Genomic DNA, 27,203 nt, shown 5'->3' with positions numbered 1-27,203 from the left:
ATTGGCTATTTCAGAAGATGGTGAGCCGAAAATAAGTTTATGGAAGAACTGTATTCCGCTTAGGTAGCCCTTAAAGCTGTAGTAGGGAACTTTTAGAAAATGTTGACTTAGCCTGAAAATTTGAACAAGCACAGCTTACAGGTCACTCCCCCTCGCTCTCTGCTGCGCTACAGCCCTCCCTCCACAGCTCCTCCCCCACCACAATGGAGCCTGCCGTGAACGCGCAGGCTAGTAAACATGCAGGGCCACTGATGACGGCGGATAAACAGTTATCGCACATTCACTGGTAGGGATGAAAACATCAACAATATGCTTTATATTGACTATGGCCTGCCCATACTTTGACTTCAAACTTGGTCCTCAAATCATTACGTATTTTGCAATACATGTAATGTAACTTCATAACGTTGCACTCTTTCCATAAGTTATAAATAGCTAGCAAGATAATATAACGGCAATGTTACAGTATGTAAGCAATTATTCTAGCGATGTGTAATGCTAAATAAGGTTTGCTAGTACATTATTTCAGCAACATGACAATGAATAAGCAGGTTTCAATTGTTGCTTTGCACAGTGCGTGACATTTTATCTGTAGCCTATGTTATGCGGCTAGAGTTTTGACACTGAGTCAATGGCCTCCGACGGGCTTGTTTATCGTCATCGGTCTTTTTCCGTTTACCTGTCTTTGTTGTATGAGCTGGTGCCACTCGAGAAATTGGCAGTTTTAGTTGTTTGTCCGCCATTAGCAGAGCTGCGGCACACTGGCAGTCTTGATTTTGAACGACGGTGCGCGCTGTGCGAGAGAGGGGTGTGATCAGCTCGTACACGAGCTTGATTGACACTGCTAAGACACTCCTCCTGGCTCTGATTGGTTGTTTCTTACCGGGAGCGGTGTATTTCTGCAAATGGCAATAGGAACACTGGGAGGAGCCAGAGGAGCTTGATTTTTTCACAGATTATCTGTCTCATATTCTACTGTCAGGGCATAATGACAGTTTTGACAAATATGTAAAAAATACATTTTTACAAAAGTTACCTACAGCAGCTTTAATGGAGCTGGCTTGGAGGTTTTTAAAGCCATTTAGATAAGATATGAATGAAGTAATGGTGAGGAGAGAGAAATTGGGAAAAGGCAGACTGTAAGTGAGGTGGAATGACTTAAAACATCTCCAAGCAGTCAAATATGATTGTAAGGTTCTGGGCGAGACAGCTTGAAGAATGTAGATGAGGGAGGTGTCATGGAGCGTTTTCAGTGGGTGGTTTATGGGAATATCAACTCTGAATAACGAGGTACTGGGGTTGGGAATGGGTCCGCCTCTGGTGCCAATAACCTGAATTTCTGAGAGGATCTGTGTTCTGATGTTGTTGACTACTGGGGTTGGTTCCAAGGCTGTAGCATTTGGTGGGATGGGCATTGGTGTTGCGGAGTATAGAGAGAACGGCGTTTTTGCTTGTGGGGCAGTGTTAAGAGGAAGCTGGAGCCATTAGCGGAGGCAGCCTCACGCTCGGCTCGGCCCCTGGGGCCGGAGAAGGAACTGAGAAGTTTGGAAAAGATGGAAATTGCGGAGGAAAAAGATGCTCCTGAGCCTGCGCCGTTAGCGGAGGCAGCCTCTCGCTCGGGTTGGCCCCTGGAGCCTTGGGAGGAACAGGGTAGTTAGAGAAAGAGGGAAATTGGTGGAAATTTGACGTCTGGGCCTGCACCGATAGCGGAGGCAGCCTCACGCTAGGATCTGATGGTGGGGCTGCAGGCCACGGACAAGGGAGAGGATTAGAGAAAGCTTGAGGAAGTGGTTGTGGTGGCTGGGCTCGTGCCACTAGCGGAGTCGTACTCCTTGTATCTAGGGGGGCTGAAATAGCCGATGGATGCGCCGCGCTGGGGAAAGCTGCGATTCGTAGCTGGGTGGAAGGAAGAGGAGAGAGAGGCCTTGCAGCCGGAGAATCTGGGGCGCGGCCCAACCTTGCTGAAGTCCTGCGACCGCGGCCTGGCACTCGAGGGAGGCTCGGTCTAGCGAGGTGGGGAGACTGAGTTTTTTGAGAGCGCGAAGACTGGGCTTTGCCACTCGTGCTCGCTTTGTTGGCGATCTTGGATGGAGAAGTTGATTTTGGAGATGGAAAGGTTGGTTGAAAGGAGACATACAAGTCATACAGTTGGGCTTTTGTAAATCTCCTAGAAAAATGGACATCTGCGTTGATGAGTACTTGTCTTAGACTTACTACTGTCCATTTCTCTATTGCAGGAATCGTTGGGTGGGCTGAGGCATAAGAGAACGCTGGAGATGCTGGTGGGTGTCTTGCTGGAGGAGGTGAGGGTAAGTCTCGGCGTTGTGGAGTACGGGAAGTGGCCCGAATAGGCCGACGTCCACGTAGTGGCTCCAAGGATTCCTCGACAATGTCTAGTGATGTTACGTCTGACACCGACGCTCCGAAGCTTGCTTCAAACTCGAACGGTCCTTGCAATGAACCACTGCTTCGGAGCTTGTATCATTACGTCACTAGTCACGTGAAAATGACTTCTGAAGCAAACACACTGGTTCACTCCTGTAGTGAACCACCTGACTGCTTTGACAGCCCAATCCAGTGTTGACAGGTTTGAAACCTGGCGGCTGTATTTCTTATAAAAGTGAAGCCAAACCATGGCAACACTGTGGGTTGCAGTAGTCGGTGTCTCTAAAGCTGGTGAAATTGTTTTAAAAAAAAAAAGATATCACCTTTCACCAAAGACAAAGAAAATAATATTTCTGAATAAAAACCATACCATTTAATGAACACTTTGTCTAAGCCTTCTGCATGTACCCAAAGCACACCCTCTGCCACATTTTTTTTTAAATTAATTAGAGAACTGAACATTGTTGCATAAAAATATGCATCAAAGACAGAAACTTCAAAAACCCTCTGCTACATTATACAAGTACAACAGTTACACAAGCACATCCTTTTCAACATACAAAAATATCAGTCCCACCAGTTAACAAGTTAAGAGTTCTGCTTCCCACAGCTAAACAAGATAAAGCTTTCACACATGATACTGCCCTGCTAAAAAAAAAAAACTATAGAAACCATTACCGAAATTCTATTGGATTTAATGGTTTTCATGAGAATTTTATTGGTTGTAATGGGAATTATAGTGGTCTCTGTGGGTCTCTACTGATATGTGTTGGGTTCTATTGGTGGGGGCATTAAATCCTAATGGAATATGTCCCAAACACACTACAAAAAAGAATTCTGTAGTGGTTTAAATGGTAAAAGCCAATGGTTCCTATTGGTATTTTAATAGAAACCATTAGTATTTCTGTGATGGTTTCCAACTTTTTTTAAGCTGGTCTGATCTTCTGTCCTTGTCTAAAGAAATAATTACACACACACATCATGCTTAATGTTTTATTATCAAGGTGAACACATGAAATTCATCAGTATCTGTAAAATTCACCTACATAAATGAGTTTCACAGCACTAACACTGTTTCAGCTTTGATCGCCTCGGTAAACACGTAATAAACGGGGCGTTAACATATAAGCCTACTTGCATTTTATGGTTGTCAGCTTTGTTGCATTACATTTACTTCACCAGGAGATGGTGCTGCAATTTCTATATGAATGAAGCTTCGAGCAATGAACCATTTTCGACACAATTGTATCAGAAAGCAATAATGCTTCGAAACGCTTCATTTGGCCATCACTAACAATGTCCGGTGGAGCGCGGGTGCTCCTGACATCGGTGGACTGAGGTGTAGAATCCTGGGAGAGAAAAGACTCGTCATCAGACGGGAAGAGCTGACTCTCTGACATTGTGGCAGTTTCGTAGGACCAAATGCTGAAAACTGTCGAGGCACATTGGTGAGTCAAAAGAGCATATATATAGGTCTCCACTCATGCTGATTGGATAGACATGTTGATTACTGATTGCTGACAGCTGGTTGGAATGATGTGATAATTGGATCAATTATTTGAACGTGCTCCTCCCGAACTTTGTTAATAAAACATAATTTGTGTTAGTACAATACTCAAAATCACAAAATATCCTTTTCACAACACAAGAAAAACACACATCAAAAAATGGAGAACACAGAATCCAAAGCACGCAGTTACAGAAAACAAGTATAGTGTAACAAAGTAAACAAATTTTGCAATTACTGTATGTAAAAAAGTATAGTAATGACAACTTAAAGTAGTAAGGTGAATAAATTGTATACTGTTTATATGCACTGCAAGTTTAGGATTGTAATGGATATGTTATAGGATTGAATGTCTGTATATTCAGCACTTGCATACTGTGAAAATACAGTGACCCAACTGCAAAAGACAAAAAGGTTACAGTAAAAAACTCTAAATGAAAAGCATGTGACAGTCACTCAGAAGAGTTGCTGAATCAAGGTCAGTGAGAGAGTGATTCTGCTTCAGCATCATGTCTTCATGTTCGTCCAGTCTGAGGACTTTCTCCACATCACAGACTGTCATCTCTGCAGGAAAAGAGAAAAACCCTAAAGCAGATCCAGCCTTGACCACACTATACACACTCGTCCTCGTCCTCTTCCTCCTTGTTCACCACCTCTTTTACACATACTCTTCCTCCTCTCCCTCTTATATAGTTTCCATCCATTGTTAGTATCAACATTCTGAGTACATTTTGGCAATCTGAACTGACTTGTATTGTGTACAGTTGGTTTGGTCTCATTATTAGAAATAAGTGTGAAAAATTTTGAGCCGTTGTGTGTAAACAAAGACAACTGTGTTGTAGTTGTGTTTAACTTTTGCCTGCCTGTGTTTAGTGCTTTGAAACATTAACATAAGTGCTGTTTGTTTTACAGACAGAGTGATTTATTCGACAAATTGGTTAAGGCTATTGAGAATTTGGTTCAGAGAATGGGGATTAGTGTTTTAGCAATTTAGAAAAACTGTAAAAAAAAAAAAAAAAAAAAGTCTTTGTTAACTATGGTACGGTGTTGCCTACAGGCAACATAGTCTATTTTAGCTTTTTTTTATAAAAACATAATAAAATGTAATTGTTCAATGCTCTCTAAGGGGAGGGGAACTCAAATACTAACCAAAGAAAATGCAAAAGAGTGGTCACATGACCCACAGGGGTCCATTTTGTTCCCTCTTTGAACACACGTGCACATGTCACATGGCTCCATATTTTCTCCACTGAAAAGGGCATTTTTCACAAATTTCTGTCCAAATAATCAGCCACAAAAAATCAGAGTCACCTTCATTGGTAAGTAAAGAAGTATTTTCAAAAAACTTTACATTATATATCATCAAATTTATCATAGGAAATTACATAAAACTGCTTGTTGCCTCGAGGCAACATTGTACCATAATGGAATCACATAAGGCCATGCCAGGCATACTACATATGAATACAATTATATTTTATTTGTAAGGAAAAGAGTTTGAATTATCTAAATGTATCTGTATTTTTGCAAACTGAAAACTTGGCATGGTTCGACGGGACATTTGGCCACTATAGTGGGTAATCGGACAAATAGTGGGTTCGTGGGAAAGGGGCGTGGCTTGGGAGTGCTCAGCGGGGGTCGATGGGGTATTTGGCCTCTATAGTGGGTAATCGGAGAAATAGTGGGTTTGTGGGACAGGGGCGTGGCTTGGGACTGGTCAGGGGGGTCAACGGGACATGTGCCTACTATAGTGGGCAATCGGACAAATGGGTTAGTAGGACAGGGGCATGGCTTGGAGCCGGTCAGGGTGAACAGGACATTTGGCCACTATAGTGGGCAATTGGACAAATAGCGGGTCCATGGGACGGGGGCATGGCTTGGGACAAGTCAGGGAGGGTCAACGGGACATTTGGCCACTACAGTGGGCAATCGGACAAATAGTGGGTTAGTGGGATGGGAGCGTGGCTTGGGACAAGTCAGGGAGGGTCAACGGGACATTTGGCCACTACAGTGGGCAATCGGACAAATAGTGGGTTAGTGGGACGGGGGCGTGGCTTGAGACCGGCGGTGGGGTCAACAGGACATTTGTCTACTATAGTGGGCAATCGGACAAATAGAGGGTTAGTGGGACTTGTAGGGGTCTCGTATTTTGGGGGGTTCCCGACGGGCCCCTGGAGGACCCCACACGGGTCATTAGGTCGGCCGGGGAGGTCTTCCAAATGTTTGATCTTGCTGTTGTTGAGGCCTGGCCTTCATATTAGGATAATGTTATAGTGATTGTAAATGTTTTACCTTGACACAGCATGTTTTGATGTTTTTTAATGTTTTGATATGATAACTTGATGATATAATGGTTTGTAGTACTTGCGTTCCACGATGGTACAATGTTGCCTGAGGGCAACAGCTGGATAATAAATGTTACTTTTTATTAAATATGAAATGTGTAATTCAATAAAAACTTGATAAATTTGTTTGTTCAAGTGTTTAGTTAAATAAATTGATGTTTTCAATAAATATATATTTTTTTTTCTTCATGAAAATGTCAAATGTTTCAATTTGTCCATTGTGGTACAATGTTGCCTTGAGGCAACAAACTTATAATTAATAAAAAAATAAAAAAATAATGATAATGTTTATTGATATTGCTATAGTGTCAAATTTTAAGCAGGAAAAACATAACAAATATTTTTTTTCTCACTGATATCATAATGCGTACCATAGAGGGTTAAAGCGTTATAAGCCATGAACCTAAGCCGCAAAAACAAACAAGTCACAAATGTCCGGATATTAAATCTGTGACACTCAGTTTTGTGCTGAGTTTTGTGTTGAAGTGGCTGGAATCACTCATGGCTCATAAACTCTACTGGAAGCCTAAAACTACACACACTTTTTTTTCAGGATTTACACATTTCAATTAATATTAAAATTCCATCAAATTGAATTGAATAATCCTTAATATTATTCATATTATGAATTAAGAACAAAAAAAAAAATCTAGAGCTCAAAACATTTTGTATAAATCTTAAAACTTAAAATTTAAACATTAAATTTTTTATGAATATGAATCACAGACTAAACGGTTCATTCCCTTGTACCATTAATATTTATACAAAATGTTGTATTAATTTGTAATATGAATAATATGTGAGGATTATTAGATTCAATTTTATGGAATTTTACACTGTGAAAATGATAATAGTCTAAGGTCAATTGTGATTTCAGTGATGGCAGAAAGGGAATGGGGTGTTAATATTTCAGAGTAAAGTTATTTTAACCCAGATAGAGTATTTTCAACATTTTGGAGAGTAAAGTTGCTCTATCAGTGGAGTTAAAAGTGAGTGTAAAAATCTGCAGAAACGCATGACAATTTCAACTCTACAGCAGTGTTGAATACCCACCACTCTGCTGTGCTGAAGTTTGGCACGTATGTCGGTGGAGGAAGATTGCGATGGTACGTTAGGCCACTGATATTGCTAGGTAAGTAACATCCCTGTGTTGTCAACACCAAAACGGTATTTTTTTACTTCACATAATTTTAGAGTTGTGCTGATATTAGTTGAGGTCATATTACAAGTAACCAGCTATAGCAATCCGTATCGGTAACTGTGTTCTCTTACGAGAGGTTCTCTCGCTTACGCTGCGGGAAAAGTCATCTTTCTCGAGATATGAAGCCAAAAATTATCCTTCATTTTTAAAAAATTTGTCAACGCAGTGCAGCAGCACGCAGACCTAGAGCAGGCTAACTAGCGTGCTCATTGGCTGCCCTGCCGCAACTGCAGCAGCCTACCAGTGAGCCTGGCGTGACGTCACGCCCAATGGGAGCGCTCAGCGCCCCCACGCGTCACGGCCCGTAAGAGGGGCGTGTCTTAGCTTATAAAAGGAGGCTCGGAGGCTGCTTTCTCTGATTTTTGTCTCTTCAGCGAAGCTCTCCGCATCGCTGAACTCTGAGGAAGCCGCCGTCGAATCCAGCGACCTGCAAGCCGAGGATTCGCCTGAGGAAGCCGGCCGTCTTCGCCGCCTTCAGCATCCCTGCCTGCTTCGCTATCCGGCGATTATATCCTTTCATTGCTAAAATGCCTTGCATTTCTTGTAAAGCTCCGCTCAGCGACAGAGACCGCCACGTTATCTGCGTTCTCTGCCTGGGTCCGGACCACGCAGCCATCGCCCTCTCTTTGGGCGGCTGCGAACTGTGCGAAGAACTGCCGATGTCGACCCTGCGGGCTCGACGCGCCTTGTTCGACGCCCCCGCTGTCTCTCCGTCTGCCTCCACCGGGCCGCGTAAGAAGAAACGCCGCTCTCAGAGGCCACCGGAACCTGCAGCAGTAGCTGAGCGCTCGCCGGAGCCCCTCCCGCGAGACTCGCTATCCCCTTCTCCTCCCCTCCTTCCCGACGCGTAGCGGCCGGCCTCTGCCCGCACTGCCGTCGCCTCAGAGGATGAAGCGGACCACGCTGCTATCGCAGACAGCTGCTCTATCCTTGCCTCGGACAGCGAGGAGTGGTCGGGTTCTCACCGCTCCTCATCCTCAACACAGGAGTCTAGCCGGTCCCGCTCCAGTGTCGACGCGGAACTTCTCCGCCTCCTCACCAAAGCGGTCGACCAATTGGGACTCGACTGGTCCCCACCGAAGGCGCCCGCGCCCAACAGGCTCGACGGGTGTTTTCTGCCTAGCCGCCGCCAAGCGCCTGCCTCTAGGTCAGCACCCTTCCTGCCCGAGCTCTACGCTGAGCTCTCTAAGTCGTGGAACGCCCCGTTCTCCGCTAGACTCCGCTCTCCGGCCTCTTCGACTCTCTCCCAAGTGGACGGAGCCGCCGAGAAGGGATACGCACAAATTCCCCCAGTTGAGGAAGCTGTGGCAACGCACCTTTGCCCGCCATCCGCCAGATGGCGCTCAAAGTCTGCCCTGCCGTCCAAGGCCTGCAGGACCACTTCAGCCCTCGTCGGCCGCGCCTTTGCTGCCGCCGGCCAGGCCGCTTCCGCCCTGCACTCCATGGCTGTGCTTCAGATCCTCCAGGCCGATCTCCTCCGCGAACTGGACGAGAGAGGCCCGGATCCAGATTCATTGACGGACCTGCGCAGCGCGACGGACCTCTCGCTTCGCGCCACTAAGTCCGCTGCACAAGCCATCGGAAGATCTATGGCCTCGCTCACCGTCACCGAAAGGCACCTTTGGTTGACGCTGGCGGATATGAGCGAATCCGAGCACTCCGTTTTTCTCAACGCCCCGCTCTCTCCCTCCGGTCTTTTTGGCCCAGCGGTCAGCGGGATCGTGGAGCGTTTCTCGGAGGTACAGAAGGCGTCGCAGGCTATGAATCTCTTCCTGCCCCGCCGCTCGAGCTCCTCTGCAGGCCGCTCTCAGCAGCCTCCTGCACGCAGCTCGTCACAGCGCTCTGCTCAGCCTCCGTCCTCGCAGCGACGACAGGGCGGCCGCCCTAGATCGCGCTCAGCCAGCCGCCACAGACCGCCTCCCCCCCGGGGACCCCGGCCCAAGATAGCGCTGAAACCTGAGCCCGCGAAGTCCTCCTAGCAGCCGCAAGGAGGAAAAGATGGCTGAGTCCCGCCGCGGCCGGACCGCCATCAAACCGCCCAGCCCTGTCAGTCCCCTCAGAAAAGGCTACTGCAGCAGCTTACATCGCAGCCAACGAGCCAGTAACACAACTCGCTCGCCTGCACATAAACGCCGTTTTCACGGCGACCCAGAGAAATCTCAGAAAGAGTATTGTTTCGGGTTTCCCGGCTCACGCCGAAGGTGTCATGAGTGTAGAATATGTGCCCACACCCCTGTGTTCACCACTACACACAAACACGATCTCCCCGGTAACGCTCACAGAGCGCACTCTCATAAAGCGGGCACGCGCCGCTCGAGTGCTATGTGTAGAGAATGTGCCCACAATTCTGTGCCCACACCTACCCACTGCCCGCTCTGTCACACAGTTATCCCGGGACGCAGATCCTCTAAAGCTCCCAAACACTGGCCGTGTTGCAAATGTAAGCTCTTACGAGCGCGCGCGCTTACTAACAAACACGTTTACCCCCATGCCGCTCTCGCGCCACGGGTTTCTGGCAACAAAATGTGCTCCGTCCACAGTGACCGAGCCGTTGCGTGCTGTACAGCCGGTCACCACTGCCTGCGAGCCCCATCTTCTCTGATACAGGTTCCCCATCCCGCGCAGCGCGGCGATCTGAACCCAGAGACCATTCGACCCCTAGCAATGCGTGCGAAAGCATGGCAGGCTATCCAGGGCGTGTCAGAATGGGTGCTGAATACTATAATGCACGGCTATTCGCTTCAATTCGCTCGCCGTCCACCGCGCTTTTTAGCACGGACCGAGACGAGAGTGAACAAAGAAGTGGCGCATCTGCTTCAGGCAGAAATAGCAAAGCTGCTGCACAAGGGGGCTATAGAACAGGTGCATCCTTCTCTGAGCGAGTCGGGCTTTTACAGCCGTTATTTCCTCGTACCCAAGAAGGACGGAGCGCTAAGACCTATTTTAGATCTGAGACATTTGAACAAAGCTCTCATGAGACGGCCGTTCAAAATGATTACAACCAAGCAAATTCTCGCGCAAATTCGCCCGGGAGACTGGTTTATCTCTCTCGATCTGAAGGACGCATATTTTCAGATCCAGATAACACCCCGTCACAGGCCATTCTTGAGATTCGCCTTCGACGGTCGGGTTTATCAGTACACCGTCCTGCCGTTCGGTCTATCTTTGGCACCCCGTACATTTACGAAGTGCATGGACGCGCCTCTCTCTCCCCTGAGAAGACAGGGGATGCGGATACTGAACTATCTGGACGACTGGCTTATTCTGGCGCAGTCAGAGACAGAGTTTTTGTCTCACAGAACAGCGCTTCTCAGCCATCTGGAAAGCTTGGGTCTCTCAGTCAACTGGACCAAGAGCTCATTACTGCCCCTGTCAATTTCCTTTCTCGGGATAGACTCGGTGGCTATGACGGCCAGATTGTCAGAGCAGCGCGCGCGCCGCATTCATACATTTCGCCGCGTCTTTCCAGACGGGCAGTCAGGCTCCGCTGAGGACATTCCAGCGAATCCTGGGGCATATGGCTTCAGCTGCAGCAGTGCTCAAGCTGGGCTTACTGCGCATGCGCCCGCTCCAACGCTGGCTGAAAGCGCGAGTGCCTCACCGAGCCTGGACTGCCGGCAGCTTACGAATCAGGGTGAATCAGGGCTGTGTTTCAGCCCTCCAGCCCTGGCTGGCGGCCGAATGGTATCGCACAGGAGTGATGATGGGTGCTGTCTCACACCGGAAAGTTGTCTCGACAGACGCGTCCAACCTAGGTTGGGGAGCGCTCTTCGAGGGCAGACCGGTCTTTGGCCATTGGTCAGACCAGGAGAGTCGCCTTCATATAAACTGTCTAGAGATGCTGGCGGTCGAGAACGCACTCAAGCACTTCCTCCCATACCTACAGGGTCACCATGTACTAGTCCGTACGGACAACACGTCAGTGGTGGCCTATGTGAACCGTCAAGGCGGTGTCAGATCCAAAAGGCTCTGCACCCTGGCGGAACGCCTCCTTGTGTGGGCTCAGCACTCACTGCGCTCGCTGAGAGCCGCGCACGTGCCGGGTCGCCTGAACGAGGGTCCAGACAGACTGTCCAGGGACAACGTTCCCCTGGGGGAGTGGTCTTTGCATCCCCAATCAGTCCAGTCACTGTGGCGCCGTTTCGGCAGAGCGAAAGTCGACCTCTTTGCGTCAATAGACAACGCGCACTGCCCAAGCTTCTTTTCAAAGAGCGAGGACGCGCTGGCCCAAGCCTGGCCCAGCGGCCCGCTATACGCTTTTCCCCCGGTCTCTCTGTTGCCACAAGTCATCAGGAGAATCAGGGAAGCGTGCCACACGGTGCTCCTCATAGCCCCGGATTGGGAGAATCAGACATGGTTCCCGGATTTAATACGGCTGGCAGACACAGCTCCCTGGCCGATACCGGTGAGAAGAGACCTTCTCGATCTTGCATCCTCATCCAGAGCGCTGGTCTCTGCATGCATGGACTCTCAACGGATACCCGTTGACTTGCCAACAGGGGTTGTGAACACGATCACACAGTCTAGAGCTCCCTCTACGAGGCGGCTCTACGCGTCTAAATGGTCTGTGTTTAATAAATGGTGCACCGCCAAAGGGCTGGATCCACAAGCATGTGAGGTGTCGCGTGTGCTTTGTTTCCTCCAAGAGCTGCTGGATTTGGGCAGGTCCCCATCCACGCTCAAAGTATATGTTGCGGCCATCTCAGCTTTCGCCGACTCGGCGCTGGGCCGCGCATTAGGGAGAAACGAATACATCATTAGCTTCCTGAGAGGAGCTAGGAGGATGAACCCCCCGCGACCCCCTTCGGTTCCTATTTGGGATCTTTCCCTGGTCCTAGAGGCCATGAAAGCGCATCCCTTTGAACCCATGGAAACTGTGGATATGAAATACCTCACGCTCAAAACCGTTTTTCTGATAGCTTTGTCTTCAGTCAAACGTGTGGGTGACCTTCATGCGTTATCAGTTAACGCCTCATGCCTGGAGTTCGGACCTAATGACTCTAAAGTCATTCTCAGACCAAGGCATGGTTACGTCCCCAAAGTGTTGGACACACCCTTCAGAGCACAGGTCATTTCTCTCTCAGCTTTGCCGGCAACCGGCAGCGAGGTTGACAGTAACCTCCTTTGCCCTGTCAGAGCACTGAGATATTACATTACGCGCTCCGCCGCCGCCAGGCGCTCAGAGCAGCTCTTCGTTTCGTTTGGCGGGCGCACTAAGGGTCTCGCCGCCTCGAAACACAGTCTGTCCAGATGGATAGTGGACGCTATCGCAGCTGCTTATGCGTCTAAAGACCTGCAGTGCCCCCTGGGCATCAGAGCCCACTCTACTAGAGGCATGGCCTCGTCGTGGGCTTGGTCTAGTGGAATTTCCATTCATGACATTTGTACGGCGGCGGGCTGGGCATCCCCCTCTACATTTGTTAGATTTTACAATCTGGAAGTTCCCGCCATGCAGGCTAAACTTTTATCAGTCTAGATCTCGCGTAGGCCGGCCCACTTCTGTGCGCGGGCTACTGCTGTTGATTTAGCTCTCCTGGTTGAGCTGTACCATACAAGGGTTTGTCAGTCAGACCGGCCGCGCCGCTCTGTATGCCCTATTGTGTGCTTATGTACTCGCGCTAGCCATCATATTGGCCGCCTGGCTCACACTCTTTGTGTTCCCTGGACTTCCCTGGGACTCATTCAGTGGATGCTGGGCGCGCACGGCGTTGACAAGGGAGTTCCCGCAGCGTAAGCTACTTACGCAATACGAGAGAACCTCTCGTAAGAGAACGTATCGGTTACCTAACTTAACCTCTGTTCTCTCTAGAAGAGGGAACGAGTATTGCGTAACCTGCTGTGCTCGCGCCACGAGCTCTTTCGCTTCAAGCGACAAAAACCAGAGAAAGCAGCCTCCGAGCCTCCTTTTATAAGCTAAGACACGCCCCTCTTACGGGCCGTGACGCGTGGGGGCGCTGAGCGCTCCCATTGGGTGTGACGTCACGCCAGGCTCACTGGTAGGCTGCTGCAGTTGCGGCAGGGCAGCCAATGAGCACGCTAGTTAGCCTGCTCTAGGTCTGCGTGCTGCTGCACTGCGTTGACAAATTTTTTTAAAATTAAGGATAATTTTTGGCTTCATATCTCGAGAAAGATGACTTTTCCCGCAGCGTAAGCTACTTACGCAATACTCGTTCCCTCTTCTAGAGAGAACAGAGGTTACGTTAGGTAACCGATACGTTTCTTTATGTGTTGCAATATTTTCACGAATGAAGTTGGTCAGAATGATTTATGCCTAAAATAACGTTAGCTCGGTCGCTATAACAACAAAAGATTTAATAAAGCTATTCTTAGCTAACGTATTTTTGAGCTTCCCAGGCAACGTTAATCTGGATTTTTTATATATACTTTTAATGTTAGCATGCTTCTGATAGTTAATGTTGGTCTTATAAAACGATAACTTAGATCACTGATTGCATGACGTGTTTGTTTAAAGGGTTAGTTCACCCAAAAATGAAAATTCTGTCAGTAATTACTCACCCTCATGTTGTTCCAACCGCGTAAGACCTTCGTTCATCTTCGGAACACAAATTAAGATATTTTTTATGAAATCTGAGAGCTGATCACTTCTCCGTAGGCTGCTAGGTGGCCCAAACTTGCTGGCCCAGAAAAGTTATTAAAGAGATCGTTAATATAGTCCAAGTGACTACAGTGGCTCAATCTTAAGTATATCAAGCGACGAGAATACTTTTTGTGCGCAAAAACAAACAAAAATAACGACTTTATTCCACTATTCATTTCCTTCTCTCTGGGCCTCTAGTTGGTTCACGTAGTGTTTTTGCGCTGCGCGTCACACACATGACCAGCGTCGGCCAATAGTGAGCCTACGTGGTGACGTGTAACACAGACGCGCTGCGCAAAAACACTACGAGGCCCAGAGAGAAGGAAATGAATAGTGGAATAAAGTCGTTATTTTTGTTTGTTTTTGCGCACAAAAAGTATTCTCGTCGCTTGATATACTTAAGATTGAGCCACTGTAGTCACTTGGACTATATTAACAATCTCTTTAATAACTTTTCTGGGCCAGCAAGTTTGGGCCACCTAGCAGCCTACGGAGAAGTGATCAGCTCTCAGATTTCATCAAAAATATCTTAATTTGTGTTCCGAAGATGAACGAAGGTCTTACGCGGTTGGAACAACATGAGGGTGAGTAATTACTGACAGAATTTTCATTTTTGGGTGAACTAACCCTTTAACATGGCTTAACCATTTTAACGGGTTACTGTTCGAACTAAAATAGCTAATGAGCTAGCTAACTTTGGCACGGTAGCTAATGGGACACCATGCCTCTAAACTTTAACTAGCCTAAGTTAACCCATTTGCTGCAGATTCAGAAAATAGCCTATATTCAACCAGCACAACTTTGTCTTCTTCAGCCGCCCTTTGCAATAGCGTACCGCACGATATACGTCACCTTTTCTCATTAATATTCATTAAGCTAGCGACGGTTGCTAGGGGGGTCAAACTCGCGCGTGTCACTCATGCTAGACGCATGTAAACAGTTTACGGACGAGATGTCTACTGAGCTAAACCTGCTAACTCTGTCCGAGAATGATGTCCCCGGTGCCAAATTCACTGGTATAGAAGTAGAAGAACATACAAATATTCAATTGAAGAGATGGCTTGAGTGTAGAGGGCTGAAAAAGACGGGAAAAAGAGCCGACCTGATCCAGAGGTAGATTGTTATCGACAGAATTTCTCCCCCAAAAAACATCGCCTTACGCCACTGACAGTGACATTTTGCAGTTTCAACAAGCTATCTTTTACCACCCTATGTCCTGTCTGTCTGTCCGCACAAGTTGACCCATCGTTCACATTTATCCCTCTGGGTTTTTGGCTTCGGGAAACGAATAAAGAATACATCCTTCATATGTGGACGGTCATAGTGTCTGGAGTCGTTTCTGCAAGTTCCATAGCAGCAGTGTTTACTCGGCATGTTCTTATTTGAGGGATAACCGGCAGAAAACAAGCAGTACTAGCATGAATCATAAGCGAGCGCGCTTCTATGTTGACCCCCTTCCGGTTTACGTTGCTGACGTCACGCGGCCTTGCGGTCTAAAAATAGCACTCGTGCGGCACGCTATTGCAGTGTAACATCTAACTTAAGTAATGCATAGTGCATTGCCACTACTGAGAGAAATGGATAGGTAACTCTTAACTTAGTTCAACAAGCCCTAAATTATATATATATATATATATATATATATATATATATATATATATATATATATATTATTCTTTGTTAACAGGGGCAAAATGCTGTTGCGTGTTCAATTCGGGGAAGAGCAGAAATATGTCAAGCTGTCTGAGCTGACATTCGATGCTTTCTTGAAAGAAGGTGGGTACATTAGGTTAAAGCAATATACATCACCCAGTGACAAACTAATACAGCATTAACCTATTATGTTATGATATCTAGTTAGGTCAATAATCATTTCTGTTGTGCTTTATATTTTCAGTTACATAAAACCGGGTGCAGATACTTGTCTTTCATCATTTTATGAATACATGAGGCAAACTTAAATATGACCTTTGATTCTTGTGAGAAGGGAATGCATGTTTTTTTTTTTTTTTTTTTTTAACAGCGTGTCTAAAATTCAACATACCAGAAAGCAGGCAGCCAGACATTAAGGTGTATGACCAGTCAGACACAGAAGTTGACAAGAAATAGTGAAGGAGTCACCTGGAACTTTCAGAATCATGCTGGGCAATGGAGGACTTGGTATTCATTCAGACAATTCACAAATTAGTTTGTTTAGTTTAAAGGCCAGAATGAGAACATTTATTGTCTTAAAAATAACTGTTTCTTGTAATATGTTTCTATGTTTTGTACAAATTTCATAATGAACAGGTGCCTCTCAATCATCATCATGCTCAGGTACATCTGATGACACCGTCATCCTGAATTTCACGATGTGTGACCCTGTTGAAGAAGTAGCTGCTGCCGAAGGAAGCCAGCCTAAAAGGCCATGCCACGTAAACTATGAGGCAAAAGCGGTAAGTGGTGGAAATTGCTGTTAAGTCCAATCTGAATGTTGTTTCACCATGGGAAGTGTTCTTTAGATAACTATTTTTTTCAGCATTACATTTGGTTTTACAATAACGGAAAGCACATTTTATTCTACCTATAGTTGATTGAAAAAATCCTAACATCAAAGCCTGGTGGTGAACGCATTATGCAAGAGTATGGAAAAACCAAATCTCTGACAGATGCCACCAGAAGACAGATGATTAACATACTTGCTGCTGAGATGACAGAAACACATGGGTAAGCATTAAGCATATAGATGGGCTGTAAAGAAACATTGTTATTGTTGTACAGTTATTAATTATGTAAATTATGTTGTGCAATGTCAGTTGAGTGTGATGTTAAATTTGAATTCATATGCTAGGACATCTCCCCCCAAAAGTGTCAGAGTGATGTATGCACAGGGGATAGTAGCTTTGTTTCCCTATCTAGAAGACCCATACTCAAAACATGGATATGTAAGTGTGGCATGAGGCGGTGAGGGCTCTCAATAAAGAATCTAGCTTACGGTGATAATTGTCGACTACGCCACCCTGAATAAATCAGGGAATATCTAAATAACCAGCAATTTGCATTAGGTCTCACAGGTTCGTGTGTGTGTCAGGGAGGTTAGAGACAGGAGTACAACTAAATTACAAAAAAAGGTCTTTTATTGACATACAAAAGTAGTTAAAAACAGTACATCTTAAAACAAGGGCGCTCAGCGCTCAATGCACAAATATCAAAGGACAAAAACAGGTGCTCGCAGGGGACAATATGAATGGCACACACCAACATAGTCCTCTACCCACGAGGGTAGGAGGAGTTTCAGCCAACACAAAAAAATAAAACAAAACAACCAGGCTGAGTCGACCAGCGGAAGGACCACTTAATGGCTTTTCCAAAAGCGCAATCCTACTCACACACACGTCACCGTGCACTTGGATCACACATGCAAGCACTTCAAAAGTGTCACCCACTGCAACACCATCACTACAACACTGCAAGAGAAGGTCCTTCCGCCTGGCCACCTCAGTTCCTGGAAGAAACAAAATGAATAGACAAAAAAGAAAGTAATTGAGTTTAGTAAAACCCCAAAATAATAACCAGAGAAAATATCACAGCCAAATTACACATACAATAATCAAGATAAACAATGACACACGCACTTAGATAACAAAATAAATCTAAACAAAATACACGAAGTTGAACTAAAGAAATGAATAACAAAAGAATAGAGCTGGTGCAGCACACACACACACACGCACTCGCGCACGCACACACACTGGTTCTCGTACAAATAACAGGCAATTATTATTAATCACAACATTTCTATCACACTAAAAGAGGGAAAGGAAGTAGACGACACAAATCCTGTGCCCTTATGAACTCCCGCCGGCGCGATCAGCGCGACACGGGGGGCAGCGCAAGCACCGTGGTTATCCGGGTGAACTCAAGTTCATAGAAACACGGAAGAACGAAAAGGAAATTTTGCAGGGAACCAGCAAAATGGTCCCGAGGACGAAAGGGAGGACCCGCGCCTCACGAACGCCTTAAAGAGAAGCAGCGAGATGTTAGTGCCTCTCTTTCCACTACAATCTTCCAGACATCTTACATGACACTTACCAAAAGACGACATCACCCCACATATAATCCCCAAAGGCTACTGTTTACCGCGATCATCATAACCACCGATTAACTGGGGTACAGGAAGCAACGCATTAACAGTGATATAGCGACTCCGTATACTGCACGCCATCATAACCACCACTCAATACAGGGACAGTTTACATACCTGAAGGGTGCGCAGACACCTATTCTGAGCTGATGAAATGCACCGTCGGAAAAGCGCTTAAATGAAACGCTACAATTTGAAGAGAACACATCAGTAGCGTTCTAAACAAACAATTTAAAACACTCGCTACCAGCACATACCTGAGGCGCTAGTGGATGACGCACGAGGGGGCGGAGCAAAGACGTGACGCATCTCAGGAAACAGCCAACCCGCATTAAATAGACCATACTCTCCCCTGATAGGACACCACAACTGTCAATCACTTAACTAAAACTGTCACATAAGTAAATGGGTTCTTGCAACATTATGCACATATTCACTCCTTGAAATGTTAATAGTACTCTATAATTTATTTATAATCACATAGGAACATTACTACGATCCGGAGAGTGGTTCGGGATACCGTGCATGGCGATTGAAGACCATACAAAGAAAAACAGCAGAGGAGAGAGGTGCCTCAGTCAGCAAATCTCCTAAAGGTATGTTTACTGATCAGTGACATGTGATTATAATGGTGACCTGTGAATTGTACAGAAATGAGTTAACATTGTATTTTGTCTTAAGTTGGTGGGCCAGGCCGTGGTCGTCAGCCCTTCACCTATGACAGAGAGCCATCTGATGAGGATGTGGAAGCAGCTATTGCTATTTTGAGAAACTCTGCTGATGAAAAGACTGTCCGTGAGAAGATGAAAATGACCTTCATATATCGGCAAGCAGTGGTCAACGATGAAGCCAAATCATCAGATGTCTTCTTGGTCTTCCCATGATTTCTGGACACACCAGGACTGGTATGACATCTTAATTCACTGCATCACCAAAATATCCAATGTAGCATTAGGTATCACTCATCACTTCTGTCTATGTGTGTTACATTGCAGATAGAACAAGATTTCAGACTTCTGTTTGGTGAGGCCACTGCAAACAAATTCTTGGAGAAGTGGTCACACTTTCAAAGCAAAAGTAATAAAGGAAAGCCATGGACTTGTACCCACCACAGAACTCTTGGATTTGATGCGCAATGCTGAGTCAGCTGCTGAAGTTGAGAATGGTATGAATGGAACTGTTTTACTTTTTATTGTGGGTTATGTAGGTGTGTAATGTACATTTTCGTAATGGTGCAAGTTGTCAATTTGAATACTATGCTATGGCATAATGTTAACCAGGTTTTTATTTACTTATTTGTAGGCTGGGACAGTGATATGTCTGCCATCTTGATGATGCTACATTTGCTACCACCATCTGCACAAGGTAGAAAGAGGCCGGGAAAGCTGTCTGCATATCAAGCTGTAGATCAGCTCATCAGATTTCAAAAGGTATGCTTAAAGGATTAGTTCACTTATAAAAAAAAATGTTGCTGATTATTTACTAACCCCCATGTCATCCAAGAGGTCCATGTCTTTCTTTCTTCAGTCGAAAATAAATTAAGGTTTTTGAGGAAAACATTCCAGGATTTTTCTCCATATAATGGACTTCAATGTCCAACGGTTTGAGGGTTCAAATGAGGGTTCAAATCTGTCTCAATGCGGCTTCAAAGTCTCGACATCCCCCAGCAGAGAAATAAGGTTCTTATCTAGCGAAACGATCGGTCGTTTTCAAAATAAAAATAGCAGGTGTTGGTCAAAGTACACTGAATTCTGTGGTAATTTCCATGGAAGAGATCGTTCAAGATTTATATGGAAGGAATGACACAACTCTACTTGTCGTGCCATATTGCTTTCTCTGGTAAACATTTGTATGATGTTATACATGTTTCTGTCAGAGACAAGGCAATGGGTTTGCAATGTAAATTACCTGGTATTGAAATACTTCATTTTTTACAATAAATGGTGAGTGCTGTGATCTAGTGTTATTGTGCTTGTTTTCATTTGATAGTAGTTGATAGTTCTATAATTCAGTAACACTGCATCTTATGATTTATATATTTTTTAAAACACTGTAGAGAAATTAAAAGTAAATATTACACTTAAAGTGTCATTTTTAAAAGTAAAATTGTAGTTAAATTAACTCTATACAGTGTAATCATATTACTCTTAACAGTGTGATTAAACTACAGAGTTAAATACTTTTACACATTTCATTGTTATTTTTTACACAATATTGAGTAGAATTAACTCTAAACACTTGACACTGACCAAAGAGTAAATTTTACACTGATTTCGAGTGGGACCAAATGTTATCTGAAACAGTGTCAAATTCAACTCTATAGGAGTTAAATTAACACTTCTGTTTTTACTGAATATAAAGGAAGGCAATGATCAAACTGCTGATTACAGGAAGTACTCATAAAATATTTGCATATTACTTGAGTTTTGTATGAAGTGCTTGTGTTGAAACAGGAGAGAGGCTGTTTACTGATGGAATCAGATCAAATGATGGTTCGTGTGACTGGGCTTGAATGGGGATGTTTTTGTACTGGGATTTTAGTGGCACCAGCTGGAGTGCCCTTGAGAGCCACCAGAGGGCACTCCACATCAGACTATTGTCATTCCCTCACCGACTCCATTCACCATTATCTTTTACCCAGACTAATCAGCCATGATCACATTCAGCCGTCTCACATCATCTTGTTTACTCACTCTATAATAGCCTGGTTTTCACTTTAATTCTCCCTGGTTTCATGTCTCTTGTCTGATCCGTGGATTACTCTTTTGCCCGTGTTCCCTGCCTTGTTGTGTTTGTTTGTGTGGACTACCTGCCTGTTTGACCTTGCCCTTACTTTGGATTACGTTTTTGGATTACCCTGTTCAATAAATACTGCATTTGGATCCTCAACCTTCTTGTCTCGGAGCAGTTCGTGACAATACCTGTATCACATGTTCTCAGTGGGACACACACCTGTTTGTCATGAGCTATGTAGCGCTTGTACTGAATGTGTTTATATTTGTTTTGTTGGATAATGGTTTGAATCTTATACTGTGGACAGTGAGAAGAACTGATTATGGGATACATGAGGGTCTTTATGCACTGATTTCAGTGTTTCAAGTACTTTATAATGCTGAGATACTGTTGATGTTGAAGTCAAACTCGTGCTGGTAGGAATCTAGAGAGAACTGATGAACTCTTCAATCAAATGCTCCAGAAGCTCCTCAATGTCAGCTAGAAAACACACACTAATCCCACAGAGATTCGAACACTGATTCGCTTTCTCAGGGGTTTAGTTACGGTCTCTGCCGATCTTCTTCCAAATTAAAGCTCTTCAAGATGTTTTGTGATGTTTCTGGTCGATGCTCACAGAAGCTTCTGGAAGTTTCCCATCAATAATGTGCATCGTCACTAAAGAAACAAGACACACGCACACATGCTGAGAAACACATTATGTGCCAAATGTTCATTAAAGTAAACTAAATACTGTTGTTGAAATGATTGTTCTCCCCCGAGAGAACGAGTGATGGATCTGGGTTTGCTGAATGGGGTCTTTTGTTCCACAGAAGAAAGTTGCAAACTTTGAATAAAATCATCTTACCTTCTTATTCTACTTACCATCATATTCATCTGTTCTCTGCGTGTATTTAACCTACCTTTTACAAAGTTTTCCATAAATATTCAGACTTAACACTGGATTAAGCACAAAAGAAACTGCAGACTGAATGTGTCATTAAGAAGGTCTCGATACGAGTCTCAATATGATGTCAGAATAAGAGCCATTGTGAGGGAATGAAATATTTGCAGTGAAATACAGTTTCTTTTCCCTTTTCCGTTCACACCAATGAAATCGATCAGCATTAGGCAAACCACATCGGACTGACTGCTGTCCAAACGTGTTCTGAGTTACAGACTGAATCAACCATTACAAGGAGTTTTCCAACCCAACAGCTCGATCTCAAGAACTGTCAGGAACTTTCTGGAAAACAGTCCCATCACATTCGCTCTTGAAGATGATAGATGAAAGACGACGATGCAAACTGAAGGATCTTCTGTCGAACTTCTGTGATACTGAAGTTTGTTCAAGCGGCTGTAGTTTCTGAAGCCAGTTTATACAGACATACTGGACCAGAGAAGTGTCCCATTCAGTCATTTGTGTATGTTGGAAACTTTTCCTTCGTCAAAGCAGAGACCAGGAGATGTTGGGATCGCGTTCAAACAGAAGTTATTCTTTTATTGAGAACTTCGCTGTGTGATGCTGCAGTTCGTCCAACAGTCTAATCTAAGGAACGTTGCCTTGCAATTTTATATATATTTAGGGGGAGGGATTTACATTGAGGTTGAACAAAGCATGTAAATGAAGTATACAGGTTGATGAACCCGCCCTAGACTCCAGAGTGTTACCAGTCCTAATCCAATCAGCATAACTATTCAAACGCAAATATGCTAATCCCATCAGTCTGAGTGAAACTGGGACTCCAAGAGCCATTAAAGACAATAAAGAGAAACAGGAATTGCAAATGTGCTTAGCAGAATCATAACCTTAACCTTAATTGCATGCTGACACAGAAACAAACATGCAGTTAGGGTCCGTGAAGTTCTTACGGGTAATAGTCTTTTCTGGTTGACACTGTCATTTTCTTGTGAGAGACGTGAGTCCTTTGTTGAATGAAACACTTGATACTGTGGACGCATAGATAGTATGCCAGTAGGAGAAACAACAGCAGAATTGCTATTTCCTTGATCCACAGCCAGGGTTTACCTAACAAGTTTCCGAACCATGAAGAATTATCTTCAGTCATCTGGTGTAATTTTTCTGAAAGATCAAGAATGTCTTGTTGGATTTTGTTCAAGTTCTCTGTTGGATCCATACGGAGCCCCTAAAGGGACGTGGTGGTGGAAATATTTTTAGGTTGGGAGAATAATTTTTTTTTTAATCTTTTGCGTTCCCTCGCAAAACGTTTGCGTTCCCCCGAAAAACTTTGCGTTCCCACGCAAAACTTTTGCGTTGCCTCGCAAAGATATTTGCGTTCCCACGCAAAACCTGTTTCGAGCTCGGACAGACACGTCCTGTTTAATGTCCCGCTGGCAGTGTTTCAGAGCTCCGTACGTTAATGGAGCGTTTCATAGTGTTTGAAATTGGACTCAAATATAAAGAAATGCGGCCAGTGCTTAACTAAAGGAGTTCAGTGAAGTTGGCAATATCTGGCAATATTCACATAGCTATTCGAACTTCCCGGATCGATATTCTTGAGCTAAATGTTGTTAAAACACAAACGACACCTATTTACAATCACAATAACCTAGACAACGAGCTACAACCCAATTCTCCTCAAAACAAGCTTTTATAATATAGGCTAAATGGATCTCTATGAGCAGGCGCTGGGAGACAAGTTCAAAGGGACCGTCTGCAAAGTGCAATATAACCCAAAAAACGACTACAGCATCAACTCATAGTCAAAAATACAAAAATAGTCATTAACTTCAATGTTACAAACTGTAGTGCCACCCAATTAAGTTTACACATCAATTTCCCTGGTCATACTACACTGCTTTTGCACATTTTATATTATGAAAAATAATCAATAACTTCACTGTAACACACCAAATTTAGTTCACATATATCACTGCTCTAATGTTGGTTATAGGCCTCCAACACTTAGCTTGGGAAGTAATTGCACATAAAAAATAAGTAGGCCTATTCTTTACACAAATTATATTGGTACTCTACACAGCTTTTGCATTATATTTGCTTACTGAATTTGATGGCATTACACTGTATAACAGTGTGAAGTTATTTAATATTTTTTCTAAAAAGGGTGAAGTTATTGATTTTATTTCAAAAAGAATCGTAAAAATTACACCTTATTTTTTTATTTTTTTATCAAACTAAGTAATGTAGTATAACCAGCAGGAGAGCAGTGATGTGTGAACTGAATTTGGTGACAGTACAGTGTGTCACAGTGAAGCTATTGAATATGTTTAATAATATAAAATGTGCAGAAGGGTTTGGGGATTTGCACTTTACAGATGGCCCCTTATTTGGACTTGTCTCTCATTCGTCTGGTTAGAGACAAATTAATAGCCTATTATAAAGCTCGTTTTGATGAGAATTGGGTTGTAGCTCGTTGTCTAGGTTACTGTGATTGTAAATAGGTGTCATTTGTGTTTTAACAACGTTTAGCTCAAGAATAGGGAAGTTCGAATAGCTATGTGAATATTGCCAACTTCACTGAACTCCTTGAGTTATAGCACTGACCGCATTTCTTTATATTTGAAATTGAGTCCAAGTTCAAACACTATGAGAAGCTCCATTAACGTACGGAGCTCTGAAACACTGCCAGCGGGACATTAAACAGGACGTGTATGTCCGAGCTTTAAACAGGTTTTGCGTGGGAACGCAAAAGTTTTGCGTGGGAACGCAAATATCTTTGCGAGGGAACGCAAAAGTTTTGCGTGGGAACGCAAAGTTTCTCGGGGGAACGCAAAAGTTTTGCGTGGGAACGCAAAGTTTCTCGGGGGAACGCAAAAGTTTTGCGAGGGAACGCAAAAGATTTGAAAAAAATTTAATTCTCCCATCCCAAAACATTTTCACCACCACGTCCCTTTAGGGGCTCCGTAGATCCATGATAGTTAGTAGTACGACAATCTTGATCATGTTGATGGATGACTGAAGTTCCCGTATGTGAGTCCCTGCGTTGTGTATTTTTTTTTTCTTTTTCTTTTGTGATACTTGGCTCGGCAGTGGGTCTAGTTGTTTTCTTGAGGTTGTGGCTTCATATGGGTCTCAGGACAGCCATCAAGTGGTATCTGCACAGAGGAAGAAAGAAAACAAAAGACGACAGAGCAGTATTTGTTCAAACACTAGGGTTGTATCCTTTTCAGAGTCTGCTATTGTTGTTCCTTCTTTTCCTATTTCTTAATTCCTGCGACACCTAAAGAACAGTGAGGAAAGGATGGACTAGTGGATGGGGAAGGCCTATGAGGGAGTCTTCACCGCAGGGTTGGCCCCGAAGCCTGTAGCATTCGGTTCTTCCCTGGGCTCCTCACTGGTCTGTGTCCTATCCTATCCCTGTAGGTGGGGGAAACAACTTTACAGTGTGACACATGAGTCCAGGTTTTCCTTCCCTGACACAATACTGCAGCTGCTGTAATCAACATCACTTGATGTGGGGCCTGTACCATGAAGGTAGCTGAACAAACTCGGGGTTACAGGATTGGTTTTGAGTTGACAAAACCAAACCGATGCAATCAGGCTTTATTGGTACCATGATGCAGCTCATCAACTTTCTCTGTCAACTCAGGCTTTGATCCTTAAGCTATGATTACTCCACGCGCGCGTGCACATAAAAGAGTGACGTCGACACTGAACAACCAATCGCGGGTAGAGCGAGAGCGATATATTTTTTCCGTGGAGGAGCAAGAGATAATCATTCAGAATTATGATGAATTTAAATATGTATTTCAAGCTCGAAACAATACGGTCTCTGCTGCCAAAGCAAGAGAAGACTGTTGGAGAAAGATTGCTGATTGTTAATGTGTAAGTTAAACAAATACGTTCTATATTTATGTAAAATTATGTATGTATGTGTAGCCTATATGTGTAATATAGCCTATAGCCTATTTTTATAATATATATAAAAAATGTGCATGTATGTAAGAAAGATTAATATTCATTGATTTTTAGATGCAACCCCAACTCCAAATGTTATTGGCAGCAAACAAAGACAAAATATAAAAATATAATTCAAAGTGGTGAGTATTTACCACAACCTTTTATTACTTTTGTGAACATTTGATCACAAACACTTGTTTGCAGCAAACAGAAATAAAGAGTTAAATTCAGAAAACCAGAATACACTGTGGCGGAGGAGTTGGCTCTGAGTCGGCAATAAGCGACGTCCGATTATGGATGTGATTACAGGTGCTGTACAATCTGACCCTGGTGCTGGCTCCTCTAAGCAAGTAAGTATGTGCAATACATTACTACTTTTTTTAAGTTTTAAATATGGCTGACTGTATGTTCTGCAGTAGAGGGAAATACAGTGTCGCTGTTGAAGCCAGCACACATACACACAGTCTCCCACACAGAGGTCAGTATGCAGCAGACAGAACACCAAACATAACCTGCTCTACAACAGTTATGCTTTACATTGGCCTATTTTTATTAGGGTGGAGGAAATGATGAAAACATTCTGTCTGTGTGTTCTGAGACAGTTGCTGATGTGAACGCACTGGGCTTTTTATTATGGCAAACATTTTAATGTGTGGCATACAAAAGGGACTGGCCCTTACACTTCTCTTTTATTGTAGGATTTTTCACAACCTGCCCCAGAAACTGAGGCCTCTACCTCAATGGGCTTCAGAAGAAATGTGAACAAGGTAAGGATTAAAAACCCTTGCCATAAATTACAGTCAGTCCTGTGTTTGTAGGAAGTCAAGGCACTTTTTGTGATTTGATGAGCCTCCAGAAAACTTGTAATGATCATGTTTGTGGTGGAATTATGTTTCAGGTGGAAACAGACTCAGTCAGGGCCCTGTACAAAAGGAGTCTTGAACTAGACTGCACACTAAAGGAGACTTGAACTAGACTGCACACTAAAGGAGATGGACTGTGAGCTGAGGAGGCTAAAAAAATTAAATAAAAAAATAATTGGAGATCAAACAGCTGGATAAAACTGATCTCAGTATGTGAACCTATTTAACCAAGTAACACTTTAGTATGAATATTTATTAATGCAACTTTCTCTTGCTCTCTTTCTCCCTCCCATCCCACAAAACCAATAAAACAGTTTGAGACCTATCTGCAGTTTCAATGTGCTTTTATTAAGTGTAATATTGTATGGTGATTGCATCTACATCTGCACCAGCTGGGTGGTCAAGTGTGATCGGGTCAGTTTCATCGGGGAGAATCTGGTTTTGTGGTGTTTCTGTTACGACAGAAACGAGGAAACAATGTGCAAGTAAAAGCTCTTTTATTTAGAATGAAGTAGTGATGATGATGATGATGATGATGAAAGTCCAAGATGATGCAGGCTGTGGCGCAGGGACTTCGATGGCCAGAC

General features: G+C 44.2%; 1 protein-coding gene and 1 long non-coding RNA gene across 3 annotated transcripts; both read left to right on the top strand.

The window, feature by feature from the left end:
• Positions 1-6,953: 6,953 nt before the first annotated feature.
• On the top strand, positions 6,954-19,591 carry LOC309479469 (uncharacterized protein). 2 transcript variants are annotated; one of them, XM_082143647.1, is made up of 10 exons: positions 6,955-7,369; positions 15,724-15,812; positions 16,060-16,196; positions 16,326-16,471; positions 16,606-16,742; positions 16,867-16,960; positions 18,644-18,755; positions 18,841-19,064; positions 19,155-19,324; positions 19,462-19,591. In XM_082143647.1, the coding sequence occupies exons 3-8, from the start codon at positions 16,175-16,177 to the stop codon at positions 19,041-19,043; spliced, it is 714 nt and encodes a 237-aa protein (XP_081999773.1). In that variant the 5' UTR covers positions 6,955-7,369; positions 15,724-15,812; positions 16,060-16,174; the 3' UTR covers positions 19,044-19,064; positions 19,155-19,324; positions 19,462-19,591. The 2 variants fall into 2 exon arrangements, with proteins under 2 accessions (XP_081999772.1, XP_081999773.1); XM_082143646.1 differs by lacking the exon at positions 16,060-16,196 and having other exon boundaries at positions 6,954-7,369.
• A 5,316-nt stretch (positions 19,592-24,907) lies between these two features.
• LOC309479511 lies at positions 24,908-26,941 on the top strand. The gene is made up of 4 exons (XR_014199249.1): positions 24,908-25,678; positions 25,958-26,103; positions 26,452-26,520; positions 26,652-26,941. It is a non-coding gene; the product is annotated as an uncharacterized lncRNA (long non-coding RNA).
• Positions 26,942-27,203: the final 262 nt, after the last annotated feature.

Source organism: Leuciscus leuciscus, assembly GCF_965113295.1.
Source record: "Leuciscus leuciscus genome assembly, chromosome: 17".
Classification (NCBI taxonomy): domain Eukaryota; kingdom Metazoa; phylum Chordata; class Actinopteri; order Cypriniformes; family Leuciscidae; genus Leuciscus; species Leuciscus leuciscus.
This window is presented reverse-complemented; position numbering and strand designations above follow the sequence as displayed.